The sequence below is a fragment of the Carcharhinus amblyrhynchos genome, chromosome 10, assembly GCF_965287045.1.
Source record: "Carcharhinus amblyrhynchos chromosome 10, sCarAmb.v2.hapA, whole genome shotgun sequence".
Lineage (NCBI taxonomy): Eukaryota > Metazoa > Chordata > Chondrichthyes > Carcharhiniformes > Carcharhinidae > Carcharhinus > Carcharhinus amblyrhynchos.
Genome location: NC_137333.1, coordinates 1,794,295 through 1,806,561, shown reverse-complemented (window position 1 = coordinate 1,806,561; position 12,267 = coordinate 1,794,295). Strand labels below are relative to the sequence as shown.

At 42.9% G+C, this 12,267-nt stretch overlaps 1 protein-coding gene across 1 annotated transcript in view; it reads left to right on the top strand.

Moving 5' to 3' along the window:
* pcca (propionyl-CoA carboxylase subunit alpha) overlaps positions 1-12,267 on the top strand; it is a 337,158-nt gene that overhangs the window by 138,005 nt on the left and 186,886 nt on the right. The window contains exons 13-14 of the mRNA XM_080198059.1: positions 2,966-3,109; positions 3,632-3,706. Coding sequence (XP_080054185.1) covers positions 2,966-3,109; positions 3,632-3,706 — 219 coding nt within the window. The remainder of the gene's footprint in view (positions 1-2,965; positions 3,110-3,631; positions 3,707-12,267) is intronic.

Here is a 12,267-nt window from a genome sequence, read left to right as displayed (position 1 = left end):
CGCAGACATAGGGAGAACATGTAAACTCCGCACAGATAGTAACTTAAGCCAGGAATTGAAACTGGGCCCCTGGCGCTCTGAGACAGCAGTGCTAACTGCTGTGCCACCATGCTGTTCCAAGAACATTCTGAGGTTGATAAAGGCACTGTTGAATTGCAAGACTTTCTATCCATTTAATCCATGGTTGAAGATGATGGAGGTGATCCCAAAACCCTTCTGCCAAACTTATTTGTGAATTGCTGCAGTGTCTCTCATCCTGTTGAGTGTCTGGAACACTTTGGCTGCAAAGCGAGCCTTAGTCAGATCCTAACCAGAAGATATTTCAATGTTTCAGGGGATCCAACGGCAGTCAACAACCCTAGAGAATGATTCTTTACTGTGCCCTGCTCCCTCCCCCAGTGCACTCCCCTCCGTCCCGCCATCCCTAAATTCAAGAAGCTGCAAAGAGGTCAGCTTCTATTAGAATGATTTGAGAAACCCTTCGTAAAAATCCCAAGTGACCTTTCCTTTAACGTGTTATCTTGTGGTCAGAGAGCTTCTTCTGCACGTTAACCTACCACGCTGGGCACCACAGATGAGCTTGATCCACCCTCTCATTCAAATGTTAAACACACACACTTTCAGCAGGGGTACTGGATTGCGATCAAGATCTGAAACCTCGGCCGGTTTCTCTCCTTTGATATGCACGGCTCAGAAACCACAGTAGGCACCGTACCTGTGAGCTGAGCTGCTGCAAATTGGTTCTGAAGACTTTGTGTAGCAGTGTGATAGCCAGAAAGAGGTTTTTTTTTGGCAAGCTCTCTCTTACAGCTCCATTTCTGGCCCTGATTGCCTTTCCTTCCAAAACATTCTTCATTTGACCAGTCGACTGGGGGAAGGTGATCAGTCCAGTTTGTTCTCAATGTTCTATAAATACAGAAATCCACCGAGAGACTTGTGCAATGTTTTTGCTCCAAAATGAAAATATACACTGGGACAGTTCAGCTGTTTAATTGCTGAAACATAGAAAAAAAAAGGGTTTGTGTTTTCCTGTACTTAACATGCGCAGAATTCAGGCGGCAGAGAAGACGGTTTTTCCTGATCAAAATATTGATTGCTCAATATGAATGCCTCTTGACATGTATCTAAACTGCTCTTTAAAGAATAAGATGCTTACCCCATAGTCCCATTGGCCAGATTTACACTGTACAAACTGTTTGCTCTTTTAAGTAATGACTTTTATTACAAAAATGTCAAAGTGTCAGTTAATTATGAAAAAGATTTCGGTGGAATAAAAGCCTTACTGAGTTAATTGCACCATCTGTTCCGTACGTAGTGAGCTGGTCTCTGCTGAAATCACGCGGTAAACAAGTGTCTGGTAACATTTTGCTAGACATTGGAGTTTCACCTGGGTGTCAGCACATTCACTTATATCCAGAAAACCCACATCGAATTTTATTTGCAGAGTGTTATTGACATGAAGCCACCTGATTTACATGGTTTCAAATGCCAAGATTAAATGCCCCCCACCCCCCTCCCCCCTCCCCGGCCTTCCATCTTCTATCCACCCTGACTGAGGTTAGAGACCTAGACTGGCCAATGCATGTATTCAGACTGGGTATTCCCTTAACAGCATCATGCGAAGCTGTTAGCAGCAATTTGCTGATAGCACAGCGACTGCATTGGTTCAGTCCAGCTATTGTGCATGCTAAGCACTACACAGCTTCGTCTGAAGGGGGAAAAAAAAACCTGAAGGATCCATCTGCTCGTTTCTGCTGCACTGGGTTGATGTAAGATTACATTAATCTGGTTGCTTGTCAGGGCAGGTTAGGGAAAGTAGGCAAATGGGTGAGATTTAGCATAAACTGTTTGTCAGGAAATCACAAAACACTTCAGAGCGTACAGTGTTAAGTAACAGAGCAGACTTTGAATCAGATGCAAATAAAGGTTTCTCAAAACTGTACAGGATTACATAACTATGATTTCGTCTGTATGCATCTGTGGGTGAGGTTGCCTGAGAGTTTGTGTTCCTTGTCTTTTTTTGTATGTGTCTGCGTGTGAGTGCATATGTTTGTTTAAGCGTTTGTATATGTGCCCACATAAGGATCTGATTATGTGTATATGTCTGTGTGTGAGGGTGTGTACATATTTCTGAATATAGTGTGTCAGTATCTGTGTATATGCATGTAGTATATGCTGTATGCATATGTGTGTGTGTGTCTATGTTTGAAAGTGTATGTGTTTGTGAGTATATGTATGTCTAGATCTGTGAATGTTATGAGGGTGTGAGAGAGTCTGTGTGCAATGCCTGCCTATGTTTTGTATTCTGTGATGTGTGCATAGTGTATGTGGGGTATGATGTGTTTGTGAATGATGTGGTGTAGATTGTGTGTGTAAATGTGTGAATTGTGTGTATGAGTGTGGTTGCAGTGTGTGTGTGAGAGCGTGGAGTTTGTGCAGGAGCATGGAGGGTGCATGTTCATAAAAGTGTGTCAGGTGTGAGAGAGAGTGAGTGTGTATGTGTGTGGAGTCTGTGTGTGAATGTGTGTGTGTGAGAGAGAGAGTGTGTGTGTGTGTGCGTGTGGACTGTTCGTATCTGTGGGAGTGTGAGAGAGTGTATATGCGTTCTGTGTTTATGAGACTGAGAGAGTGTGGTCAGTGTATTGTGTGTATGTGGTGTGTGTGTGTCTGGGGCTGTAAGAGAGTGTGTATGTGTTTTCTGTGTGTGTGGCAGGGAGATGTGTGTCTCTATTCTGTGTGTGTTCTATGCTGTGTGTGATGTGGTGTGGATGTGTGTGTGTTTGTGAGGATGTTTGTGTGTCTGTGTTTTTAATTTTCTGTTTTTATTTACTGTTAATGAACTGAGAAGCAGAGATTGGAGTAGCAGTCTTGTCCTTGGCAAGCGAGCTGAAGCATTTTCCAGCTTTGTGTAGATTCTCATCTTTCGTTGTTTTCCCTTAATGACTGGCAATTTGTGACCTTGCAGGTTGAACATCCTGTCACCGAATGTATTACTGGCCTGGACCTGGTCCAAGAAATGATCCGCGTTGCCAAGGGTTACCCACTTGGCCACAAGCAAGCTGATATTCCCATCAATGGCTGGGCAATTGAATGCAGGGTGTATGCAGAGGTAAATTTTAGCTAGCATCACAGTTCATAACAAACACCACCTCATGGAGAATTTGGAGCTTGGATAGAATTGCTTGGCTGTTAAATTGAAATATAAAATTAATAAGCACAACTCTTGATGTTGCACGTGCTAAATGTTGCACGTTGAACAAAAGCTACCCCTCCCCCAGCTTCCCCAAACTTTAGTTCTTCTCCCTCCATAGAGTGATCCTTGTTTAATTGCCTATGACATCCTGAAGGCTTTGTGCGGCTGCTTGCTCTGTCGTCTTTAAAGGCACACCAATAATTTTGTAACTTGTTATGCTAATCAGGAAACCAATGCGAATCCTCTGAATGGGGAGAGGTGTTTATTGGTCATTTACTTGGTGATAAAAATGACAGAAAAGGGTCCAAGTGTAATTTAATGTCTTAAGTAATCAAAAATAGCCCCATCAATGGCTTCAGCTTGTATGAACAGTTAACCTTGCTTCCTGTGTTTTATCTGAAAGTTAATGCTTCCTCTTGTGTGAACCTGCTTTTCCAGGACCCCTACAAATCTTTTGGGCTGCCTTCAGTTGGCCGTCTCTCCCAGTACAAAGAGCCACTCCACGTGTCCAATGTAAGTTATCTGAGTATTGTCTTGTTTGCTGAGTGGCTTTTGATGAAAACCCACAGCTGTCTTGAGATATTTAAACAAAAACCAGTTATGACTTCTCAGTGAGATACAAGGACATCAGAAAGCCCCTTAATTATAATATGCAAAGTAAAAACAGGAAGCGCTGGAAATACTCATCAGGGCAAGCAACAACTCAGGCAAGAAATGGAGTTAATGTTTCGAGTCAAATATGACTCTTTGTCAAATGAATTATGTAGTCATATTCACAACGTTTTGCTTTTATTTTGCCATTTTAATTAGATTAAATAAGGAGGTGTTAGTCATGGTTGCACACAGTTTGAAGAATAAACATTACAAGAAGTAATTGAATTTTGATTTTTAGTTGCACTTTCCAAAGGAATTCCAGTCTGGAATCACCACACGGATTTTTTGGCCAACAAACAGCTTAATCCGGGTGGGACCAAGTTGAGTCACACAAAAGGTTATGGAGTTTTAAGCTTAACTGAGTCATACCTATAACTGTATTGTGTCTGGTATCCACACAATCTTTTCCAGTTTGTAAGATAATCCTTCCAAGGGCCCATCCACAAAACTGGCCACATATGCTTGGCTGTAAAAGATGTCATTCATTTAATTGTATCAGATTGGGAAGACAGTGGTAATGCCACCGGACTACTAATCCAGAGATCCAGGCTAATGGTCTGGGGATACAGGTTCAAATCCCACCACAGCAGTGGGTGAAATTTAAATGCAATTAATAAATCTGGAATATAAAACTAGTCCCAATAACAGTGACCACGAAACTATCATTGATTGTTGTAAAAACCCATCTGGTTCACTAATTTCCTCTAGGGAAGGAAATCTGTCACCCTTAGCTGTTCCGGCCAACTGCAACTCCAGATCCACAAAAGTATGATCGACTCTTAAATGCTGTTTGGAATGGCTTAGCAAGCCTTTCAGTTGTGTCAAACCACGATAGAAAATTCGATAAGGATGAAACTGGACACATTACATGGCCGTGACCTAAGCAGTGGAAACAACACAGGAAACTTCGCCCCATCGATTCTGCAAAGTCCTCCTTACCAACATCTAGGGCCTTGTGCCAAAATTGGGAGACTAGTCAAGCAACAGCCTGACATAGTTACACTCGTGGAATCATGCCTCGCAAACAGTGTCCTAGGCACGACCACATCATCTCAGGGTATGTCCTATCCTACTGGCAGCGGTGAAAGCACAATGGAGGGTATCTTCAATGTGAAAACAGGACCTCGTCTCCACAAGGACTGTGTGATGGTCACTCCTACCGATAGTGTCATGAGCAGATGCACCTACGACAGACAGTTGCACTACGAAAGACAGTGCCAAGGAGATTTGTCCTTCATGTTGATTACCTCACCATCTGCTACAGTACCAGTCCAGCAGCTTTGTCCTTTAGGATTCAGCCAGTCCGGGCAGTGGTGGCACCACCAACCCACTCTTGGTGATGGGCACAGAAGTCCTCCACCAAGAATACATTCCGCACCCTTGCCACATTCAGTATTTTCTCAAAGTGGTGCTCAACATGGAGGAGTACTGATTCATCATCTGAAGGGGTGGGGATTGGTAGGCAGTAATCAGCAGCAAGTTTGCCTGCTCTGACTTCATGGACCCTCAAGACAACTCCTTCCCAAGTTAGAGCAGGCAAACTTGCTGCTGATTACTGCCTACCAATCCCCACCCCTTCAGCTGATGAATCAGTACTCCTCCATGTTGAGCACCACTTTGAGAACATACTGAATGTGGCAAGGGTGCGGAATGTATTCTTGGTGGAGGACTTCTGTGCCCATCACCAAGAGTGGGTTGGTGGTGCCACCACTGCCCGGACTGGCTGAATCCTAAAGGACAAAGCTGCTGGACTGGTACTGTAGCAGATGGTGAGGTAATCAACATGAAGGACAAATCTCCTTGGCACTGTCTTTCATAGTGCAACTGTCTGTCGTAGGTGCATCTGCTCATGACACTATCGGTAGGAGTGACCATCACACAGTCCTTGTGGAGACGAGGTCCTGTTTTCACATTGAAGATACCCTCCATTGTGTTTGTGGGATTACTACTGTGCTAAATGGGATAGACTTTGAACAGGTCTAACAACTCAAATCTAGACATTCGTGAAGCACTGTGGGCCATCTGCAACCGCAGAATTGTATTTAACCACAGTCTTTAATGTCAGGACTTGGCATAGCTCCCATTCTACCATTACCATCATGCCAGGGGATCAACCCTGATTCAATGAAGAGCGTATACCAGGATCAGTACAAGGCATACCTAAGGCATACCAGGTGAAGTTACAACACAAGATTACTCACATGCCAAACAATGGAAGCAGCATGCAATAAACAGAGCAAAGTAATCCCACAACCAACTGATCTGACTTAAACTCAACAGTCCTACCACATCCTATTATAAATGGTGGTGGATAATTAAGCAACTCTCTGTAGGAGGGGGTTCTACAAATATTCCCATCATTAATAATGGGATAGCCTAGCAATAGGTATAAAAGGAAAGGCATTTTCAATAATCTTCAGCTAGAAGTGCTGACTGGTTATTCATCTCGTTCTTCCATAGAGGTCCCAGTGTCACAGTTGTCCGTCTTCAGCCATTTCGAGTCATTGCCTGAATATGAAGAAATGGCTGAAGGCACTGGATACTGCAAAGGCCATGGGCCCTGACAATATTCCTGCCCATATTCCATTCTAGCCAAGCTGTGCAGTACAGTTACAACATTGACATTCATCCAGCAATGTGGAAAATTATCTAGATATGCCCACAAAAGGAAGAACAAATCCAAGCTGGCTAATTAATGCCACATATCAACAAAGTGATGAAAGGGGTCATCAATAATGCTATCAGTAGCAATAACCTGCTCACTGGCATTCAGTTTGGGTTCAGCCAGGATCTCTGAGCTCTTGACCTCATTACAGCCTTGGTACAATCATGGACAAAAGAGGTGAAGTGAAAGTGATTGCCTTTGACATCAAGGCAGAATTTGACCAAGTGTGGCATCAAGGAGTCCCAGAAAAATTGAAGTCAGTGGAATCAGGGGGAAAGCACATCATTGGTTGGAGTTATTCTTGGCACGAAGGAAGATGGCTGTAGTGGTTGGAGGTCAATCATTTCAGTCCCAGGACATCATTGCAGGAGTACCTCAGGGTAATGTGCTTGACCCAAACATCTTCAGCTGCTTCATCAATGACCTTTCCTCCATCATAAGGTCAGAAGTGGGGATGTTCACCAATGATTGCACAATGTTTAGCACCATTCATGACTCCTCACATTCTGAAGCAGTCCATGTCCAAATGCAGCAAGACCGGGACAACATTCACTCTTGGGTTCATAAGTAACATTTGTGTCTCACAAGTGCCAGGCATAGTGACCATCTTCAACAAAAGAGAATCTAACCATCACCCCTTGACATTCAGTGGCATTACCATCACTGAATCAGCCCCACTATTAACACCCTAGGGGTTACCATTGACCAGAAACTGAATTGGATCAGCCATATAAATACTGTGGCGTCAAGAACAGGTTGGAGGTTGGGAATTCTGCGACATGTAACTCTCCTCCTGATTCTCAAGCCTGTTCACCATCTTCATGACATCAGTCAGGAGTGTGATACAATACTCTCCACTTGCCTAGATGAATGCAGCTCCCAACATCATTCAGCCAGGTCAAAGCAGCCCACTTGTTTGGCATCCCATCTATCACCTTAGACATTCACTCCCTCCACCACTGACATACAGTGGCAGCAGTGTGTCCCATCTACAAGTTATACTGCAGCAACTCACCAAAGGTTTATCAATGACACATTGAAAACCTGTGACCTCTATCACCTCGAGGAACACTTCCACCTGCAAATTCTGCTCCAAGCCACGCAACATTCTGACTTGGAAATGTATCTCTGTTTCTTTACTGTCACTAGGTCAAAATCCTGGAGCTTCATCCCTAACAGCACTGTGGGTATATCTACACCAAAGGGATGGCATCTGTTCAAGAAGGCATAGAAACATAGAAGATAGGACAGGATGAGGCCATTTGGCCTTCAAGCCTGCTCTGCCATTCATCATGATTGTGGTTGATTGTCCAACTCAATAGCCTAATCCTGCTTTCTCCCCATAAACTTTGATCCTGTTCGCCCCAAGTGCTATATCCAGCCGCCTCTTGAATACTTTCAATGTTTTGGCATCAACTATTTCCTGTGGCAATGAATTCCACAGGCTCACCACTCGTTGAGTGAAGAAATGCCTCTTCACCTGGCAGCTCACCAGTACCTCCTCAAGGGCATCGAGGGATAGTACCAGAAAAGCAATGAGAATGTTTCAGAATTCCAAAATGATCACTTTTCTTCATAAAGTCGATTCCCAGGCTGATTATCCATAGGACGGTCATTTGGGTTTTTAGTAGTTCTGATTGATTGCGCTGCTGGATTGTGCCGTTTCACCATTGGGCCGATCCTAATGAAAATGCGATGTGGAGATGTCAGCATTGGACTGTAAGAAGTCTCACAGCACCAGGTTAAAGTCCAACAGGCTTATTTAGAATCACAAGTTTTTGGAATGCTGCTCCTTCATCAGGTGATTCACCTGATGAAGGAACAGCACTCCGAAAGCTCGTGATTCCAGATAACCCTGTTGGATCCTAATGAATGCAGAGAACTGGTCGCAAACTCAACCCAGCCAAATGGGCGCAGTGCCGGGTACATTCTGGGTGCAACTTTCCGATTTCACAGTAACTTCATTGCATTGTTAATCTAAGCCTACTTGTGACACTAATAAATAAACTTTAAACTCTAAAAACTTTAGCAGAAACTCCATGCCACCACCTTTAAGCTTGAGTAGAACCTTCCTAATTAATGAAAAATACATTAATGAGAAATGTACGGCAGTTGCTTTTTTCAGAGCAGGAAAATTTGCCATTTGCCACTAGATAAAATGATGTCAAGCCTTTTGCCCTTGCAAGTTTTGCAATTTGCAGTTTTTAAAACATGCAACCTGTTGAAATTACAAGTGATAATGGACATATTCTACCCCCTACTGTTCTTGTCCCACCAAATCCTCCTTCAATTAATGCTGCAGCAGGAGTTTTATGTAATAACACTTACGCTTGTAAGACATCAGCATAAAGGAAAAAAAACAATTAAAATGCCTTAAATGTTATGCTTACTGCTGTTATTTGCTTGTGTGAATGTTGCATGTCAGCTAAATGGAGCAAGGAACAGATAACGCGATTGGGTGCAAGGGAGTACACACTAAGCTTTGTCTATCATTATTGCAGGGAGCAATCAGATTGAAGCCAGCGGGATCGTAGATGCTGTTGACAGCTGTAATTATGCATCTCCATGGTGATCACTTTTGGCCTGTCATGGAGGCCCACAAGCCCCCTCCTCCTGCAAAGATTTAATCAGATTGTTCTGTCACTTGTCAGGTAGACAAGGCAAACTGGGAGTAGTGCTTAGGGGAGAGGTGAATAGAGAATGAAGGGTGGAGAGATGCCTGATAGCTTCACGTTGCTCGTCAGGGTACCGATAAGCAGAATTTTTAATTACGCTTGAGGCTCTGGAACATTGCTGAACAGATTATGTTGCGTGGAATCTGACATTTGTTCTGCTCTTGTGTTATCTTCATTCTGTTTTGTATCAGTAACGTGACAGTTATTTTTCACGTGAGGGGTTTTGACAAGTAGCTGAGTGGACGATACAGTTAAGTTTTTTTTCACAACTTGTTGGTCATATCCAGTTCTTCCCTTTTCGTTTGTTAAAGTGTAAAGTTTTAGTGAATTAGTGGCCCGAATGCGGACTAAGAATGCTGAAGCAGTTCTTCCAACTATCCTGCCAACAGAATAACATATTCATGATGTCTTTCAGTCAGACATTATCCTTCATTCCTGATGAGTGGAAAACATTTTGAACACTGAGATTGGGGGAGTAGTAGAACAATCCTGCAGCATCACTGTCGGTAGTACATCTGTGCCAATCTATCCTTTCCTTTCTGGAATGACGGTGCAGTTTGAACTGTTGACTTGTCTATGACTTTCTTCTTTGTCTCTGGTGGTCAGTGAGAGTCTTCCATTTGGGCCCTCCACTTGATTGTTTGTGAACTTGTATCTGTTCGCAGATGGAGCATTTTCTTTGCGAGTTTCAATACTGTGTGGTTATTATGGTACTTAGGCCAAAAATGAAGGTGGGGAGACCTTGCCATTGATTTAAATATTAGTTGCAATCTTGGAATTTAGCACAGAGTATAAGCCAAGTGGTTACTCCTACACAAACATTTTTGGTATGCTTTTCTTCTTGGAGAGGGTTTTCCAATGGCTAAAAACTGACAGCCTAATAACAAATATTACAGAACACACTAATAATTAAAACAAAAATGTCAGAGTGAGGTGGAAGAAAGAGCTTGTAGCCCATATCACTTTTTCAGGATCAAAGGACTTTATAATGGAGCCTTAGTAATGCATAGAGCTTCAGATGTCCCAACCCTTTCATCTAACTTGTGGTGACTTGTACTTCTTAATGTGTTTTCGTTAATTTGATTTATTGTTGTACAGAAAGTTGGAAATCTGCATTGGAAAGGAAAATTTCAGCTGTTAGCTAGGTTGGTGGCAATGATATCAGAGCTGTAGTACAGTCACTATTGTTTATCGAGACCAAATGTGACTTGTTGCTCATACCCTAACTCATACTTACCATCCCTGTGGGCAAATCGTAAACCAGAATAACTAAATTTATTGAATGACCTCAAAATGAAGAAATTACTAACAAGATTTCACTTTTTGCTACCTTTACTTTAACAAGGATCAGAACCAGCACTTATTAAACATAAGTCAACGAGCAAATATTGCTTTAAATAGAAAGGTAAATTTCACTTTAAATAGATATGACAGGGAAATGTCTTAAAATAACAAGCATTCCCCTTCACATGTATGACATTACATAGCTACACAATATGCTGTGTTTATATACGGGGAAGCTTAGAAGTTCTACCTGACAACAGCTTTCATCCCTGAATTTCATGAGTATGATCAGCAATGCACACTTCTGTGAACCTTTACTCCCTCGGGCACGACAGCCCTGATGATATAGCTTTCTGGAGTTGCTTTTCAACCGACCTATCAATAGTACCCCGTTTTGACCTCTCTCGGAAAAATCCCAGCTCTTTGGCCTCTCTGAGCTATTCACACAGCTTTCTAGATTTTAGACCTTTTTAGCCAGCTCACACAATATCCCAAGGGCTCCTATCTTCCTTTCTGGCAAACAGGAAAACTAACCTCTCCATGAAAGTGATTTGCTTTTTCTCATCACAAGAATTCAATGTTCCTCTTTCTGTCTCTGATTACTTTCTCTATGTCTGCATCTGTGCGCTGATTATATTCAATCTCCAGCACTTCCGCTATAGTTCTCCCTTGTGTCTGCAGCTCTCCCTTGTGTCTGGACACACACCTTCTTTCTTAACTTCCATCCTTTTGGTACTGCTTCCAGGTTAAGGGTCATCAGTTCACAGCCCAGTTTTTCTTATTGTCCAAGAAAATTATGATTGTTCCCTCTGTGAATGTACTTTTTCAAACAGTCATAAAAACAATTCCACAGACATTATAAAGAAATTTCAAATTCTCCTTATTGTCAGGATAGCAACACTTTTGGAATAAAATAAGGGATATTTTGACTGTGGGATTGGGTTAGGGAATGCTGGTGATCATAACTCCCTATGGTGACCAAGAGCCATGTGCAAATCAAAACTAAACAAAGGGCAATGGCAAGATGAGATTTCCAGGCTCTCTCCTACAAGTTGTTCTAGAAATAAGGGAAATGCGGGGTGATGTGGCACAGTAAGACATTACCATGAAATACAGGACAGTTGATTACTGTGATGCTTCCAAGTCAAAGATCATCACGTCACCCAGTTCCAACATCTATTTGTATGCTGACCTACATAGGTTCCTGAAATACAAACCTTGATTTTAAATTCCCATCTTTGTTTTCTAATCCTACCATGGCAACACCCCTTCCCATCTCTGTGACCTCCTCCCGCTCTGCAGGTCACTGAGATCTTTGCTTTCCTCCCATTCTGGTATCTTGTACATTCCCAGTTCCCATCGCTCCACCATTAGTGGCATATGCCTTCAGCTGCTTGAGCCCTAAGCCCTGAAATTCCCTTCCTAAACCTGCCTACATCCCTTTTCTCCTTTATGCATCTATACGAGACCTAACTCTTTGACTAGGTTTTTAGTCATTTATCCTACTATCGCCTTACGTCCTCAAATCCCTACAAGTGCAGAAGGAGGCCATTCATTCCATCGAGATGAAGGCCTTACTGTAGTAGCACCCTCAGCTGCCATTCCTGGAGGCGTTGTCTGTATTGGAGAGCTCCCAGTTTCTGATTGGCCGGCGAATCCCAGTGGATGGGAGTTGCTCCACCAATGGGATCCTAAATCCCCAGGAAGGTCAAGAAGTGCTTGAGAGGCACAATGTAGTCAAGCCTCCATTACCAAAGTGACCTGGGCCTCCCGCCAGCTGGTGGGCAGGATCCATG